This window comes from Colletotrichum graminicola (assembly GCF_000149035.1).
Source record: "Colletotrichum graminicola M1.001 genomic scaffold supercont1.21, whole genome shotgun sequence".
NCBI classification, from domain to species: domain Eukaryota; kingdom Fungi; phylum Ascomycota; class Sordariomycetes; order Glomerellales; family Glomerellaceae; genus Colletotrichum; species Colletotrichum graminicola.
In genome coordinates, this window is record NW_007361025.1 from 469,358 (window position 1) to 486,581 (window position 17,224).

The 17,224-nt window shown below is 52.7% G+C and overlaps 6 protein-coding genes across 6 annotated transcripts; 5 read left to right on the forward strand and 1 right to left on the reverse strand.

Moving 5' to 3' along the window:
• Positions 1 to 894: 894 nt before the first annotated feature.
• Positions 895 to 1,290, forward strand: GLRG_05995 (uncharacterized protein; the record flags this gene model as incomplete). Its single annotated transcript, XM_008096680.1, has 1 exon — positions 895 to 1,290. The coding sequence occupies one exon, from the start codon at positions 895 to 897 to the stop codon at positions 1,288 to 1,290; it is 396 nt and encodes a 131-aa protein (XP_008094871.1).
• A 2,965-nt stretch (positions 1,291 to 4,255) lies between these two features.
• Positions 4,256 to 4,918, forward strand: GLRG_05996 (uncharacterized protein; the record flags this gene model as incomplete). The annotated part of the gene is made up of 1 exon (XM_008096681.1): positions 4,256 to 4,918. One exon carries the CDS (start codon positions 4,256 to 4,258, stop codon positions 4,916 to 4,918), a length of 663 nt encoding a protein of 220 aa, XP_008094872.1.
• Positions 4,919 to 6,817: 1,899 nt separating this feature from the next.
• Positions 6,818 to 7,437, forward strand: GLRG_05997 (uncharacterized protein; the record flags this gene model as incomplete). Its single annotated transcript, XM_008096682.1, has 2 exons — positions 6,818 to 7,335; positions 7,428 to 7,437. The coding sequence occupies 2 exons, from the start codon at positions 6,818 to 6,820 to the stop codon at positions 7,435 to 7,437; spliced, it is 528 nt and encodes a 175-aa protein (XP_008094873.1).
• Positions 7,438 to 8,643: 1,206 nt separating this feature from the next.
• GLRG_05998 (uncharacterized protein) lies at positions 8,644 to 8,919 on the forward strand (the record flags this gene model as incomplete). The annotated part of the gene is made up of 1 exon (XM_008096683.1): positions 8,644 to 8,919. The coding sequence occupies one exon, from the start codon at positions 8,644 to 8,646 to the stop codon at positions 8,917 to 8,919; it is 276 nt and encodes a 91-aa protein (XP_008094874.1).
• A 3,482-nt stretch (positions 8,920 to 12,401) lies between these two features.
• GLRG_05999 (glycoside hydrolase family 93) lies at positions 12,402 to 13,628 on the forward strand (the record flags this gene model as incomplete). The annotated part of the gene is made up of 2 exons (XM_008096684.1): positions 12,402 to 12,964; positions 13,034 to 13,628. 2 exons carry the CDS (start codon positions 12,402 to 12,404, stop codon positions 13,626 to 13,628), a joined length of 1,158 nt encoding a protein of 385 aa, XP_008094875.1.
• A 237-nt stretch (positions 13,629 to 13,865) lies between these two features.
• Positions 13,866 to 15,745, reverse strand: GLRG_06000 (amidase; the record flags this gene model as incomplete). The annotated part of the gene is made up of 5 exons (XM_008096685.1): positions 13,866 to 13,975; positions 14,030 to 14,173; positions 14,247 to 14,903; positions 14,967 to 15,378; positions 15,458 to 15,745. 5 exons carry the CDS (start codon positions 15,743 to 15,745, stop codon positions 13,866 to 13,868), a joined length of 1,611 nt encoding a protein of 536 aa, XP_008094876.1.
• Between the last annotated feature and the right edge of the window lie 1,479 nt (positions 15,746 to 17,224).

The following is a 17,224-nucleotide window of genomic DNA, read 5'->3' on the forward strand; positions in this document are numbered from 1 at the left end:
CAAAAGTCGACAAATGAATCGGCAATGTTGACATGCTATGAACGGTAACAACCAAATCTTTGCGTACGACTTTAGCAGCAGGGTCAAAAATGCTATACCATCAAGCAACTCGACTGTCTTACGTTATATCGCAGTTGGGAAAGCCTTCATAAGCTTCCTATCATGTTAGAGCTCCAAGGCCACTGCGGCGTCCCGATACTATTACCAACAACGATAAGAGATTGCAATGGGGGGAGCCAGATCCCAAATCGTCCGCGTCGCAGTTAAGCCGGCAGGTTTTCACCGAATTGAATGAGACGCACATTTATGCAGATGGCAGTCGGGTGGGGTGATCTATAAATGCAAACAGGCGATTGGTTCCTGGTATTACGCACATAATGTGCCTTACCCTCATATTCAGCTTGGCATCGCGTGCTGGAAGAAATCTACTGGCTGACTCCGTTTCCTCAGGCTGCATGTCAGACAGCCTGCTTCCATGCTGCAGGTATTTCGCTAGTGCGTCAATGAAGGTGGGTAGGCTGCTCGTTATCTTGAGGCCTTGTATTCCCCTCTGTTTTCTTGCCACAAGCTTCTTGACTAGCTGTGCGAAAGGATTGTCAATCGATACCTCTTCTTACGTCGCCCAGACAGTAAAGCGGCATGGAAACCACATATTTTCTTAGGGTATAAATGCCAGCCATACCCGGTTCGTTACTTTGCTTATCCTGCACTCTTTTCTCCAGTACACAGAAAAAGTTGAAACGTTCGGACAGTCCGGTACAGACCAACCTGCTGACGTTTGTCGAAATCCTTCAAGTTCATTCAGCTAATCTATGGACTAATAGAAAACCTAAAAGGCTTACCGACGCATTTGATGTCAGGTCCTTTCACGGGAGGCTTCGACTTTCGAAAAACATGGCATCAGGCTTCGAGATCTTCGGTTTGATAGGCACCATAATCACCATCATCGACACCTCCATTGAGGTGTTTGGTGCCATCGAAGATCTTCGGGGACTGCCAGAAGCGTTCAAGGAAGTCAACAATCGGCTTCCGCTCATCAAAGAGATTCTAGAAGAGGCCAAGGGCCACGCAAAAGATGCACCCGCCAATGAGGTTAAGGCGCTGGGGAAGACACTGGCTAGCTGCCAAAAGAAGACCAAAGAACTCCAGGAAATTTTCTTGAAGATCCAGATGAAGGCAAAGGACGGCGAGTTTGTTACTTCCGTTTACAAAGCGCTCGTGCTCAAATTAGGCAAGAAATCGCGGGTCGAAGACCTTATGCAGAATATCCTTCAGGACTTCACTGTCTGAGCTACATTTGCTGTCTTTGACGCAGCGAAGAAAAGGAAAGAAGAGCTGGAGAAAGCCGCCCAGGAAATTGCAGGCGTACCTTCATCGCTGTGCGACTCTGTTTTCGACGAGAGTACCGGTGGCACCATTCAGACAGCTCATCGAGACATGTATGTTAACTCAGGCTCTGGCACACTGAGAAACATCCGTGGAAATAATTACGAGGGAAGATATCACTATCACGGTATTATGCCTCCCAAGGAGAGACAAGGGTCATCTCAGTCATCTGCCGATGAGTCATGATCGGTATTGGTGGCTTGGGTCCGGTCACTGACGGTGAGGGCATCAGACAAAGCTCGCAACATATATTTCAACAACTTCCTGTATCCCAACTCAAGTTAGTCCTTCCCCTTGTAGATGGTATCGACCAAAGCTGTACATCTCGGTTTACTACATTCAACACTGTTTACACATTTACTCTCTCAAATGAAAACTTAAAGATGAGGCAAAGACTAACAAAGGACTCTTGATAGGTTCTTCCAAGCAAGGCAAAACGAGCGCTTCCCATCCGTCGCGTAAGTTATTGATACATAGACACACGATCAAGTGTTGTAATATTGATATCTGAAGAACCCGAATTTATCACATGGCTTCTATCATTTTGCCTTACCGATATTCGAAAAAGGCATGACAGATTGCTAGTTCAAAGAACACCTGGTACCGGAGAGTGGTTACTCCAACGAAAAGAGTTTTTGGACTGGATAAATGAAAAGTCCAGAATACTATGGTGTCATGGATCCTGTGAGTTCTGCACTCCCAAGAGTACTTTAATATATCAGGATTTGTTCTAAGAAGAGAAGTGGGCGCAGGAAAAAGCGTTCTAGCGTATGTTGATACCCAGGCCGCTCAGATATGACTTATATCCTCCACTCAACACCAGCTAACGACATTTTGGCTTCTAAGCTCAACAATCATACAACACATAGAATCCGAGTTCGAAGTGAAGAGCACTAGGCCAACAGCCTGCATTCACATCTACTTCAATCATGAATCATCGGTCCACCCGAACTTAGTCCACATATATGCGGGCTTGTTGGTTCAGCTTGTTCAGAAGCAAAAGCTCACACAAATCAGCAATAATCTACAAGACATTTTCAGGAATTCCAAGTATGAAACTGTCACTCCCCGACCGGAAGATTTTCTGGGCATGATTCAAACGCAAATTGAGAGATATTCGCGTGTCTTCTTGGTCGTGGATGCTTTAGATGACTGTCAGGAGCACCCGGATAATACTCGACAGACCTTCCTGAGAGATATCCATCGCCTATCAAAAAAACTGAGCATATTAGTGACGTCCCGAACCCAGGAGGGCATTCGACGGATGCTAAATGCAGACTCAAAAATCAAGATCGAGGCACATGAATCGGACCTCAGAACCTACGTTAAACAGCGAATCACAAGCCACGAGGCATTGCGAAAGATGGTTTTGGCAGCAAAGGAAAAAGACTCATCATTTGAAGAATTGGTCATCAATACAATAATTGATAGGGTTCAGGGAATGTAAGTTATGACTGCCACCTGAAAGGGTACACCCAGCTGACCAGCATTCAACAGCTTCCTCTTTGCGTGCTTACACGTAAACTGTCTTGCAGCACAAGGCACTCTTGCGGATCTCCGACTAGCCCTGAAGACCATGGAGATGCCTGAGATATCAACAACATACGACAAAGTCCTTAAGCGAATCGAAAACCAAGGTCTCTTTCAACAAAAGCTGGCAAAGCACGTACTATCCTGGGTTCTTTTTGCAGTCGAGCCGTTGAACGCTAGAGAGCTGTGTCATGCCTTCGCTGTAAAAGATGAGAATATTGGCTTAGATGGAGAATCAGTCCCCGACGAAGACTATCTGACCGAAGCCTGCGCTGGAATTGTCATCATCGACCATGAGAGCATGCTGGTTCTACCGATGCACCAGACAGCCGAAGCCTATCTGAGGGGGATCCCCGACCAGATACCCGGCGAGGAGTACATCGCTTCCGCCTGTTTGACCTATCTCTCTGACGATGCTTTTGGAAAGGCCGCTTTCTCTCAGTCAGAAGTCGATGACCGTATCGGACGCTGGGCTCTTCTCAAATATGCCGCGAGACACTGGGTAGATCACTACCACCGCGCGGGCGAAACCGAGCCCCTGAAAACCCTGGCATTAAGATTTCTCAAAAGCACCCCAAAGGTGACAAATTTGTTCCAGGTTACCAGTAGCTCTCATCCAATGACGACACAGAGAGTAACAGGTTTGCACGCTGTGGCATACTATGACCTCAGGGGACTGGCTGAAAGACTCCTTGATGATGGCTTTGATATTCATGATGTCTGTAGTAGCGGACAGACAGCCCTTCACTGGTCTGCTAAATATGGCCGCATCAGGCTCGTGGATATTTTGCTTCGGAGAGGCGCCAGTGTCAACGCCAAGGACCACGAACACAACACACCATTGCACTTAGCAGTAATGAGTGGACACAGTCGTGTGATCAAGCTACTGAGCAATGCTGGCGCGCAGCTCGATGTCTGGAACAAACGAAAATGGTCACCTTTACGATGGGCCCTCAAATATAGACTTCAACGAGAGGCGCATATTCTCGTCGAAAATGGGGCAGAGGTAAACAGAGAAGATGAAGAAGGCTGGACGCCATTGAGGTATGCGCTTCAATACGCGTCCTTGAAGACATTAGACATCATGCTGCTGAAAGGAAATGATGTCAATCAACAATGTACAGATGGCTGGACCGCGCTGCGACAAGCATCTCAATATGGCTGGGAGCCTACTGTACTTCTGTTGTTGGAGAGAGGGGCTAAGGTTGACTTGGCTGATCCCGACAATACCACACCGTTGAGGTGGGCAGTTCGATACAACCGTACGGCAGTGGTGAAGATCCTTCTCGATCAAGGGGCCAATGTAAACGCCCAATGCAAAGACGATACGACACCACTAATGGAAGCAACCTGGGGCGGGTATAAGGAGCTGGTGTGGCTTCTCCTGGATTACGGAGCGTCGACAGATGTCCAAGACGATAGAGGACGTTCGGCGCTTCGTTTTGCAATGCAGAAGGGCTATGATTCCATCGCCTGGCTCCTGTTGGAAAAGTCAGCTGCGTTGAACATGGCAGATACGAAAGGACGCACAGCACTGCACTGGACAGCTCAGAACAGCAATACATCCATGGCTTGGCTGTTACTGGAAAAGGGAGCAGAGATTGATGCTCAGGATATCGAAGGGCATACCGCGCTACATTTTGCAGTGCAGAGGGGGAATACGGAAATGATCAAACTACTTCTTGGAAAGCACGCAAATGTCACCCTGAAGGATGCCCAGGGCTATGCCGCATTGCACCACGCCGTAGAGAGGAAGGATGCGTCTATAATGAATCTGATCGTGGACACCCTTGAGAGGTCGCGGCTCGACGTCAACGCAAAGGACAACGAGGGAAAGACGGCGTTGGTTCGGGCTGTCCAGGGTCAGTGGATGCTAGGGGTGTACATTCTGACTGATCGCAAAGCGGCTATCGATTTGCCCGACTGTAATGGTCAGACCGCAGCGTCCCATGCGAAGCTCAACGGCGACACTCAGATTCTTCAGCTGCTGGAGCAGCGATGACAGCCTACCCGTCAACTTCGCGAGAAACTGAGCACTGGGCTTCAGAGGCCTACAGCGATAATATGGAGAGAGGGAGAAGCGAGGAAACCTCGGCACGGTATGACTTGTTCCCATACTGCTGGCTGCGCAAACAAAGCCCTCGATATCTTTGTGATATAAGATCAAGGATAATTGAGGCCTATGTAATCGGGGATGATACAGAAATCACCCAATAATCCTACGTGTTTGAGCCAACCCAAATTCAATTTTAATGCGTATAATTCCATGGCATGAATGGAGAGACAGTTGGGATTGAATTTCCAAAACAAACTATTTCGTACGATAGCGAAATTCGACGGGGAAAAGTGCAACAAGAAGGTCCTTGAACTGATTCTGGTATTTCATGAAGAATACCAGAAGCCATACACAGTGCTAGACTGGTAGAAGGCCGTCGGTACGACCGGTTGAAGGGGGTCGGTTTTGTTACCATAGATCACGTTGAGTCAGCCCTTCATTTGTTGTGACAGCGATGTCTTCTACTTTATATTATGATTCATTACCGTCCGGAACATTCGCTCACAGACTTCAGCAATTCAGTAACCACTTTTCTAGATAATAACCATCCAGTACCGTAGAAGTACCCAGTGAAGGGTGGCAATCAAGAAGTAGAGTTACAGTCTCTCTACAACAAGCTTCAGGGTTTACTAATAGTTTCAACAAGAAGACTATTTCAACCTGGTCATGCTCATGCACATAATGACGAGGCTTTTTTTTTCTCTTCTCTTTTTTGATGATAAGGGAGGCATAGCAAAAAGAAAGAAGGGATCGCTTAAGTAGAGAACAAGGAACATCGGAATTTTGGGAACTTGGTTATTGCTTAGGGTTCCATGCATTAGTCTCAGAATTATGTGCAGATTGCGTTTCATTCTACCAATCAGTCAACCACTGTTAGTCTTGGTAATGTTCCATCGTGCATAACCAGCTCACTTGGATGCCTGAGCTATTCCTGTTCCGGACAGTCAACTCAGGATTATTTAATCCTTGTTGAAGTCCTAAGGTCGGATAGGTTAGTAAAATGACAAGCTAACCACTATTGCGGCAGGCTCTTGGGATAATATCGATGGGGGTGGCTGGCTTGTTGTCATCCCGCAGCACTAAGCGCTCAGCCTGATGGCACCAACTTGCAGCCTAATCAATTGAGTTTTATCGGGCATAATGCCGTTTCTGTCTGCCCCATGAGAAATGCTTGTCGATACCCCTCATTTGCTTATCTGAACAGTGATTGCAAATTCTGGTAAAGATCCCTTGAGACTTTGCACCCGTTAGCAACAATCATGGCATGAACAAGTCGGATGTTGCCCTCGACGACACTGCATAATCGTAATAAACAGCCCGTGCTCGATTTGTCGTCGGAATTTGCAAAAAGATTTCAGAAAGCAATGAGAAATTGTATGACAAGCCCTCCGGAAAGCCATGTCAAAACGCACGACAGTCAGATCTCCTGAACAACACGAAGACTCTGGTTTCAGCCCCGAAAGAAATGCATCGGATTTCGAGCAAGTCACTCGTTCAAAACATCGACATCATTCAAAGGATGTTCCAGCAATGCCAAATCGAACTAAAGCACGGGGCCCAACTACAACAGCTCCAAGACGGACGATTTATCAGCGTGGCAGGGTTGAAAATGTTGACGACAATAGCCACCCGACGCAGTGGCAATCTCATCTTACCGGGACCAGCACAGTCCCTATTGACCTCCCATATTCATACCCGGTTCCGGGCCAGATGATTCCATTTTACCAGGGCTACGACCCGCAGTTTAGCGGCATTAATTATACCCAGCAAAGTGGCGCGCCATTTTATACTGACCAGAGACTATGGGATACGCCCACTCCTCCTCCTCCTCCCCCAACTGATCCAATGAACGACCCAGCAGTCGAGAAGTTAAAAAAGCAAATGGATGAGCTTTTAGCAGAGAAGGCGATGAGAGAACAGCAGTCCATGCAGGAATATATTCAGAAAACCACGCTAGAAGTTGCAGTTCAACAGACGGCTGAGGTTGTGCGGGAGGTTCAGGGTCAGGCGCAGCTTGACATCGAGATAGCGACTGTGAAAGCTGAGATTATGGCCCAAGAGAAGGCAGAAAGATCACAGCGAGAAAAGAAGCAGATCCAGGACCAAACGCGACTGGAGGTCGAGAGGGAATTCGCTCTCAAGCTCGCTCAAGAAAAAGCCATGAGAGAGGAGCTGATCGAGACCATCAGGGAAGAGTTCCGAGAGAAGGAGAGGAGAGCCATGGAGCTTGAAGAGATTATCCAGCGAATACGGCATGAGGCAGAGCGAAAAGCTTACCACGTCCACTCAGCCTCCTCGATTGGAACACCGCACCCAACCGCGAGACGCCCCCCACCTGTTTCTGTCTTCAATATGGAACCCAGGTTCGAATATGAAGCAAGTTTCGACGATATTGATTCCAATGGCCCGGGAACCAACCATTATCAGCAATATCATAGTCGTACCTCATCCACAGGGCTATCTGAGGAGTCGGTGAGACTCCCACCGCCGGCACCGTCTGCGCCATCGCCCTCCATAGTGGGGGGGATATATTCGCACACAACTTCTGCTCCTTCCGTCGTGCTAAGCAGAGCATCAGGAGTAAGCCGTCAACAGAACCGGCACATGGATTTTCAATCACGTTCGGTACAGGTAAATGTGCCTGATCTTCGCGAGATTCCTATGAATCACGAAGAACATGTACCGAATACACGCTATCAAAGCTGGGCTATAGAGGACTCGGATGAGGAAGGGTCCGAAGCATACAAAAGCGCAAGAACGAGTCCGATACCGATGGGCGGGGGCGATGGCAACAATCCCAAAGAAGGCAGAAACCAAGATTCCACGACGGAATCGCGTAACGGCGGAGAAGCAGTCAGCGGCCGTTTTGGGCTACCTTTTGGTTCGCAAAAACCAGCCATTCCAAAGAAAGATGGAGTCAGTAACCAACAGGGAGGGACGCTGCCCGTCTCGCCACCGATGAACGCGGGGAGCACTGCAGAGATTGGAAAGAATGTACGACAATCTCAGAATCCATCAAGGGACCCTGGCCGGATTCTTTCATCATCAGTCGGTCAGTTCACTGAGGAGCGACGCACGGAGCTTGGCCAACATGGGCAAAAGATGGAAAGGCATGTTGGAGTAGCCGGGTCACCTGTCCCAACAGCAAAAATGCAGCCCGCGAATGACGGAGGACATCCTCGTGAAGATCGTCAGACGTACACTGTTGCGGAAGGATTGCTGGGGGGTCACATGCACTTCCCGCACGCCTCGTTGGATCAAAGCTACATTTACGACGGAGGAGATGGGAGGACCGAGTCCATACAACAGTATCAACCGGCGATAGCCCCCATCCGTATGGTCCCCATGATGGTAATCATGGCACCTTACCAGTATCAGGCTCCAGTGACGTTACCGTCAGGACCAATACCTCCAAATCTTTCCGGAAACCCAGGGCATCCGGGACCACATAGTAGGCAGAATGAAAGGACTGGCTAAGAGCTCACTATCAGTCCTGTGTACAGGGGCCTCTTGTCTACGAGGCTTGAGTTTTCAGCAGGGAAGCCAGATGGGCAAGTAAACTAAGAAGGAAGACGGATTTGTATACTAAACATTATGAGAAGTTGAACTTTTCTTACGATTGTGGAGATGGACCTATGCATTGCAGCAACTAATGAGTTTTCCATGGTTTTATGCAAAAGGGCACCAATGCCTTCATCTTCCACTCTTCTGTAGTCTCTCGGTTAACCGGCAGAGATGACCTCCATTATGTCAAGTATCCTCAGTATTCTCCAGATTTTGGCCGTTTGCGCTTGCTTCCTATCATTGATAACGCCGGACACCGCCTAATCGCTATTATTGGTGACATTGGAGGTGGTGCCGCCTGGGGCATCATGGCTCTCCTTACCAGCGTCTACTCCAAGGCCTGGGCCGCGGTGGCCATGGCCTTTGCTTTCGTGCTTCTCTAGGGGATCCCCTACTCGTCTCTCGGCTGGGACCTGCTTGCGGAAGTTTACCCCAGGTCCCGTCGTAGCAAGGGTGTGGCCGCCGGCACGGCAACCGTTTGGCTCTATAACTGCGTCGCCAGCCTCGCCACACCGACCGTGCCCGACAGGCTCGGCTTTGAAACTTCAGCGCCTAGTGTTTCCTCGCCTCTGTGCGAGCTTTCTATTTGTCCCAGACACCGAAGGCAATATACTAGAGCAGACTGATGACGTCTTAAAGGATACCACTGAGTGGGGAGTAGAAGAGATTATCAGGCGGCAGATATGTTCCAAACGTGGACAACAACTATATGGCGGAGCTGATATGAATAATGCAATACATTGCAATGGTCATGGTTCAGCTATGAGGCTTACACATAAAGATACCGTTATCCACCCAACTTCTTATCACGGGTTTGATTGCAGGTTCTCCAACTATGTCATTATCGATTCAACCTCGTGTACTCTAGAGAATAGCAACGCCATATTTCTGGTAGCAGAGCAGCCCCTACCAGTTTCCACGTCTGGTCGTGACTTGTAATATACAGCCGATCATCTCCATAAACATATCCTAATCTCCGAACAACGGCTAGGAAGAGGGACCAGCATACTGACTCAGATTCGAGGCACACACGGAAGCGATCCGTCGAAACGTGGAGAATCGACGAGAGCGACATACGAAGCACACGGACTATTGAATAATTGGCCAATCAAATAGAGGTCGGCAATCGGTCATCGGTCTGACGTGACGCTAGGCCGGACCTACAAGTCAGTCATCCCCTCTTCGGTCCAACCTCCTCCACAGTCATTGTGCATGCTCAGACGCGGGGAAGTAGGCGCATCGAGAATCGAATGGCTGAATAGCAGCTCGCACGTGCAGACAAAGACCCATAGCATATCCCATTCTTGTGGCAACGGTGAACATTGGCACTCGGGCAGTTTTGGGCACCATGAGTGGCGGCTTTTTTGGAGGGTATGCTGTTCGACTGCCACACCTCAATCGTAAAGATTTCTCAAAATGAAGTACAGTTTTCTGTGAAGGCTCTCAGGATATTATTCAGTGGCGGGGGAGAAAAGAACTATCACAGCCTCTTGTGGTAAATTCATAGAGCCTGAATAGCCATCACGCCACGAAACTCCAAAATCGGCAGCACAGCGAAATCCACGAGAACTCTTTGCTCTCCTTAACCCCTCGCAGCAATCTCGGGGCCGTTCGAAATTGCTGCTGCCGGTTCTCTACGCAATTCCAAGGTCTGCGGTCAAATTTTGTATCGAGCTAGATTAGCCGCCGACAACTGCTAAAGTTGTCGCCGTCTTGACAACCTCATTCATCTTGTCCCCCGAGCCTTAAGTAACAGGATGCACAGCTCCCACAAGCAGATGCTCTTCCGCCCGGGATTGCAAGCTGTATGGATCCCACTAGCATGGATGTAAAAGTCAACCAAACTCTGGCAGTCATCAGGGCATCCGTGTGTTATTACAGAGACCTACAAGCACTAAACATGGGTGAGCGAACACAGTGGATTCTGCTTCGTACTGACATGGCAGTAGAACGGGGCCGGATAAAAAAGATTGAGTTGCCAACTCATAGATCTCAAAAGTCTAACGGGCTTTTCCACGACTGTCACCGAAGAGGATGGTCGACAACAGCACTGAAACCCGGTTCTAAAGTAGTTGGGGTCACGGCATGGCCGGTCGATCCCAAACGGCCCCCAGATTCGGCAGTCTGAGCTTGTTCCAAGGCAACCCCTGAGAAGTCAATCTCTTCACCGGCGAGCTGAGGCTAGCAATGCTTAACGTTCCGGAGCTACGATCTTTCTGCAACTATAACCCGATTGGGCTGTGCAAGGGCGCCGAACCACCGGCGATATGTTAAGATACAACCTGCTCGGCCCCAATAGGCTATAGGAAGCACCACGGCCAATAGTGGTTCTAATTTGGCAACGGCATAACTTCTCCGATGATTTAGGCGTCTGTTGTATCTACTGGTGCCCGGGTTCAAGCAAGACTTTCCGGTCAAAGTCGGACCGGAGTTCCGGGTCATTTACGTGCTTTCGGCCGCCGTGAACTTCCCAGCAGATGCAGGATACCTACTTTACCATCGAGGTGGGCCAGGAGGGCTGGTCGATGTTTCGCATCGTCGGTTTTTCATCCGCGCGAAACGCGTGCATGACACATGTCAGTCACCGCGGTGGATCAACCAATCATTGTGGCAAGTGGAAAAATGACCCATGCAGACGTCGTACAAAAAGGATGAACACCTCGTAAGGCCGATTGGGTAGGTAATCATCCGATGCCCTTGCGAGAACCGAATCATCCATGGAGCTGGTTCGCAAGGTAATGAGATCCCAAGGTAACTAGACCCGGCCGTTCTCGAGGCCTCCTTTCCGGTTGGGGGTATAATGCTGCGATGGGTCTACAGAAGACGGAACACAGATCAGCAGAAACAGCTCTATCGGAGCATTCTGACGATCGATACCCTCCCATGGGTTTTAGTCGCGTCCGACCCGCAGCGTTCTCGTTTGTGGCGCCTAACATCCTGCATGTCCAGAGCCTCGGCTCATTCAAGTATGTCGCCCTCGGCCTGGTGATACCCGTGCATGCTGTCATCTCATCTGTTCACCATTGTTGTAGTATTGGCGGGTTCGAGAGGCCTCTCCCCCATGGTCACATTCATACCTTATTCGACTCTCTCTATCTCTCTCTTCCGGGCCCTGTTTACGAAAATTTAAAGAGTCCACCCCCCCGGTACCTGACAACTCGGAGCTGATATCACCACGTGAAACTTGCGACATTACGGATCCACGGCGGTAACCGAAGTGAACAGGACGATGCCATTGGCGCGCGTCCCTGGGAGTGGGCAGGCTTGGCTGGGCTATCCCCACACGAGAACCCCAGATCTCAAACGGCATTGAGCCTTACGTGGGGAGTGTGACTCTATTTTCGGCCATCTTTCCACCGACATGACCAACCTTCCTCTTCCCCTTCATCCCCCTCATGAGGTCACATCGAAGGAGATTGCCCGCTGCGCCGGGGCCCCTCGTCGGGAGAACAAAAACAGACGTTACACGCCCAGTTGTCGCATTGCCGGACCTGCATGCGCTGCCGGCTCACCACCCCAACACGGCTAACTCTACTCTAATCCTCTCGAGGAGCGGGCTCCGATCACACCTTTCCCGGGTCACGAGAGCAATAAAAGCAAGTTATCGAAAGCATCGGAAGCTTGGCTCCTACCACTTCGAGCGTCGACGTCGTCCTCACTGACGTTTTACCTCGGCGTGGATATCGCGGACCGCACCCTCTGAGAGTTCACCAACGACGTATATAACAAACCCCACAGTTTGAGGATTGCCGGCCGGTCCTGCTTCCTCCTTAAGGCACTGCATCGATTTGACTCCCTTTGACCTCGCCACACTCTTCTCCCTCCCAGCTTCGTTCGGCTAGCACGGCTCGCACAAGACCGCACCATGAAGTTCCTCCGTGCCGCCGTTGCCGGCATCGCCAGCCTCCTGTCTGTCCAGGTCGCCGCCGGCCCCGTTGCCTCCCCGGTCGTGGGCCGCCAGGCCTCCGGTACCATCTCAAACAAGGTCATCTTCTCGCCGCCCTCAAACGCCGGCTGGGTTGACCCGCGCGTCCTGTACGCCCGTGCCGTCCAGCTCTCGTCCGGCGACCTGGTCGCCACTTGGGAGAACTACTCCCCCGAGCCCCCCATCGTCTACTTTCCCATCTTCCGCTCTCAGGACGGCGGCGCCACCTGGTCGGAGATCGGCCGCGTCCAGGACACTGTCAACGGCTGGGGACTCCGCTACCAGCCCATGCTCTACGAGCTCCCCGCAGCCTTCGCTGGTCTCCCGGCCGGCGCCCTTCTGCTCGTCGGCAACAGCATCCCCACGGACCTGAGCCTGACCAAGCTCGATGTCTACGCCAGCACCGACGGAGGCGTCACCTGGGCGTTCCAAAGCGCCGTCGCCAGCGGAGGCGAGGCCCGTCCCACCAACGGCCTGACTCCCGTCTGGGAGCCCTTCTTGCTGTAAGTCTAAGAAAGATACATGGGGACTGTTTCCTTCTCATGAGCCTCAAGCTGACCGAACACGACTAGGCTCCATAACGACAAGCTCATCGCCTACTACGCCGACCAGCGCGACCCCAAGTTCGGCCAGAAGCTCGCCCACGCGACGACGACCGACCTCAAGACCTGGAGCCCCGTCATCAACGACGTCGCCGACACGACCAGCTACGAGGCCCGCCCCGGCATGCCTGTCATCACCAAGCTCCCCAACAACGACTTCCTCTTCGCCTTCGAGCTCTGCGGCACCGACGGCTGCCGCGTGCACTACCGCATCACCGCCGACCCCGAGAACGTCCTCGCCGCCGCCGACGTCGCCCTCGTCTCCGACAAGGGCACCCACCCGGTCAGCTCCCCCTTCGTTGTCTGGACCCCCGTCGGCGGCGCCAACGGCACCCTCGTCCTCAGCGGCGGCAGCCAGTCCAACATCTTTGTCAACCGCGCCCTCGGCGACCCGGGTGCCTGGGTCGAGTTCCCCGTGCCCCAGCCCAACGCCTACTCGCGGTCCCTGGCAGTCGTCGGTGACGGCAGCAAGATCGCCATCATCGGCGCCGGCTGGCTGCCGCCCAGCGCCAACAACCAGGTCAGCGTCAGCGTCGTCGACCTGAAGGCCCTGCTTAAGCTGTAGATGTAGTCGGAATTACGTAGTTGTAATGTCAATGAAATATTAGATTCGAGTTGATGACATGCTGGAGTCCACAGGAGCGGTTTGTGATATAACGCACCCAGAAAAGCTGATCAGCCTCGCCATATGCCAGGACACAAGTTGGCATTTCCCTAGTAGTTTCTGAGACAAGTTGTTTGTGGTCTAACGTGTTCATGATTAGATTATATTGCTTTACGCTTTTGCTGCGACTCTACAGATCTAGATGATATCCAGAATATGTCCAACCATCGCTATTGCCTTTTCTTCCTCTAGTCGGCGTGCGACAAGCTGCAGGCTGATAGGCATCCCGTGCACGGCGGATGGACCGTCTACGCAGATGGTCAGCCGAGTTCGTGTCATTTCAAAAGCGGACTTATCCTTACATTCAGCACGGATGGCCGCGCAGTCGGGTCCTAGAGGCTCTCCGGTAGAGTCGGAGAATACGTCGGCACTTTCGTCCGCCGATAACCCCGTGGGGAACGACACGCAGGAGTAGTCCAGCACGTTGAAGACACCGGTGTATCCAACTTTGAGAAGAAAGGGAGAAAAAGGGTTAGTTCGGGAGTCTGTGAGAGCAGCGTCGCAGAAACAAGAACTTACCGTGCCTGAACTGGCCATTCTTGACACTCGCAAACGGCGTCGTCGGGCAGAGGATCGCGTCGATGCCGGCGGCGTTCCAGCGATCCAGATACCGCTTCTGGAACCCCGTGCGCTCAATGTGCATCTGCCACATGTCGTAAGTCCCGAGCTCCTCGGCCTCCTCGTACGCCTTCATCTCGGGCCTGAAGGGCTCCCCGGTCTGCTCCAGCTCCTTCTTGATGGAGATGCCGCCGTCCGCGACGAACATGCGAGCCAGCAGGCTCAGCCCCTGCTCCTGGTCCCGGGGGTCCCAGTCGACGACCTCGTGGCCGGCCGCCCTCAGCTTCTCGACGGTCTGCTTGAGCGCGCGAGCGACGGGTGGCGTGGGCCGGACCATGCCGTCGTCCCACATGACGGCGATCTTGAGCTTCTCGGGCAGCCGGACGTCGCGCCAGGGGATCGGAACGCAGCGAGGGTCGTGGAGCCAGGTCTGGCGGCCGACAACGGCCTTGCTGTACAGCTCCAGGTCCGTGATCGTGCGTGTCATGGGCCCGTTGACGGACTGCACGGCCTCCTGACCGCCCATGCCGGAGCGGCAGCCCAGCGTCGGGAAGCGGCCGAAAGAGGGCCGCAGGGTGAAGATGCCCGTGCAAGCGGCGGGAATGCGAAGAGAGCCGCCTGCGGGTTTGTCAAAATGAGCTCACTGTCCTCACAACACATGAGAGGCCGGGGGGGACTCACCAATGTCGGTTCCGATACCGAGAGGGCTTCCCTTCATCGTGATGAGCGCGGACTCGCCACCGGAGCTTCCGCCGCTGGTGAGATTCCTGTTCCGGGGGTTCACCGTCCGGCCGAAGACGTTGTTGACAGACTCGGCAATCATCATGGCCGTGGGCACGTTGGTCTTGACGTAAAAGACGGCGCCGGCATCCTCCAGCAGGGCGGCGAGCGAGGCGTCGTACTCGGCGGGGTTGCCGATGTGCGACGCGAAGCCCACCGTGGCGTCGAGGCCCTTGAGGTTGAAGTTGTCCTTGAGAGAGATGGGCAAGCCGTGGAAGGGCCCGACGGGCTGCCCGGTGCGCTCGAAGTGCTCGTCCCTGGCCCGCGCCGTCGCGAGCGCGCGGTCAAAGCAGGTTTCAGAGAGGCATTTTGTCTACGAGAGGGGGGTTGGGTCAGAGAGGAGGCCTCCGCGTCGCGGGGGGGGAATAAAGACTAGAGCACCCTCGACTCACCAGTTGATGAGCGGCAACCGCCCGCTTGCAGAAGGCCTTTGTGACCTCGAGAGATTTCAGCTGCCCGGAGGCGAGCTTCTGGATGAGCTCGGCAGCCGTGCTCTCGGTGATGGCGAGCTCCGCCTCGGTGAACCAGCCGGACGTCTTGGGCCAGGCCGTGACGTCCGCCTGGGACGCCGGGGGCAGCAGGTCCTCTGGGACGAGCCACTCGGGGGGGAACGACGCGACAAGAGATTCGCGCTTCTTGGCGGCCGCCAGCTCCCAGGTCTCGGCTTTCAAACTTCCCATCATGAACGAGCGTCCTGTCCGTCCGCGTATGTGTCAAGCAGGTTGGAGATGAGATAGGACAGGGGATGTGGGTTAGAGGGGGGGGGACGACACAAGAAGTGGACAATACTCAAAAGCGACTGAAACCAAGCAGGATCCATTAAATGCTATTTACACGCTGCGACTAACCATGGTTTGGGGATCGTGGCGCAAAGGTGCCGGACCGCATACCAACCATCGGTGATATGGGTTCCCGATGTCGCATGACGCCGTCGCATCTCACGAGGTCGAGGAGGGAGAGGAGACCGAAGACCAAGGCGGTGACAGTGCTAACTGAACCCGCGGGGACTGTAAATGGCGGGGTTAATGTCAATGAGGAGGGGTTCGTTCAAGAGATAAGATGGCCCGGAAAACATTAAGACTGCGGCGCAACGCCCGTGTGGAAGACTCGCCGCTGCCCGCACCAACACTCATCATCGATAAGCGTTTGGTCTCCAGTCCGTGTGGCAAACTGAGAACCCCGATGAAGGCGGAGTCGTCTCCGAGTCTCTGGATAATGACATCCTTCAACTTGTCACAATGCAGTTGAGGGATCGAAAACACACCCTTTTGAACAGCCGGGGTGACGCTAATCCCCTTTCCGCGCCAGCAAGTCGGATCCGTTCACTATAGCGTCTGGTAGACCATGCCTTTCTCATTCAGGCGTGCGTCATAGGTGCCGTCCGGCGGTTCGGCAGCGTTACCACGTGTTGTGAGTCAAGGGGCATACATGGCGGTCATGGCAGGCAAGCCGGCAAAGGGTTAAACTTCGCTGCTGTGCCGGAACCTATGTAGCACGTTCTCTCGACGTCAGGATCGCTGGCCCTCTTTTCCCCGTGTGTTGGGGGAGGACGATGGATGGCGGCTTGCATCTTTGGAGATGGGCACAAAAACATAAGACTATGGTGAGAATTTCACCCTTTTTTTTTCTTCTTCTTTCTTTCTTCCCCATATTCACGCTCGCAAAGTGGGACGCCACTAGCGAATTTCTTCCATTTGTAGTCCGGGGTGGAAAAGAAAAAAAGAAACTTTAAAAAAACACCCGCTGTCAACCCATAACGCCAAACTCCGGCGGCTTTCCAGACCACCAACGCATCAAGAGTCCGTTTATTCATCCTGACCTGCGTGTCTACACCGGTACAGCGCGCTTTGAACATCCCGCGCGATACCTATCACTATCTTGGAGGGCGTGCCTGGAAGCTCAAGGGAAGGGGTCTCGTCCCTGCAAACCGCAAGCTGCAAGCCCCGGCTTCGGACGACGTACCCTCCGGAGGAGCTGGGTAAGCTTATCATCCCATCCCGGTCCGTTGCCGGGGGGCCAGCCGACCGTGGATAGCAATCTTCATCGGCAGCGGCCAGATAGGATAAAGGTGTTGGGAAAGCTCACAGTGCAATAGAGGCCCGTCCAATCAAGGCGCATTCCGACGGGAATCGCCCTCAACTGTAATCAAGTGTACGAGA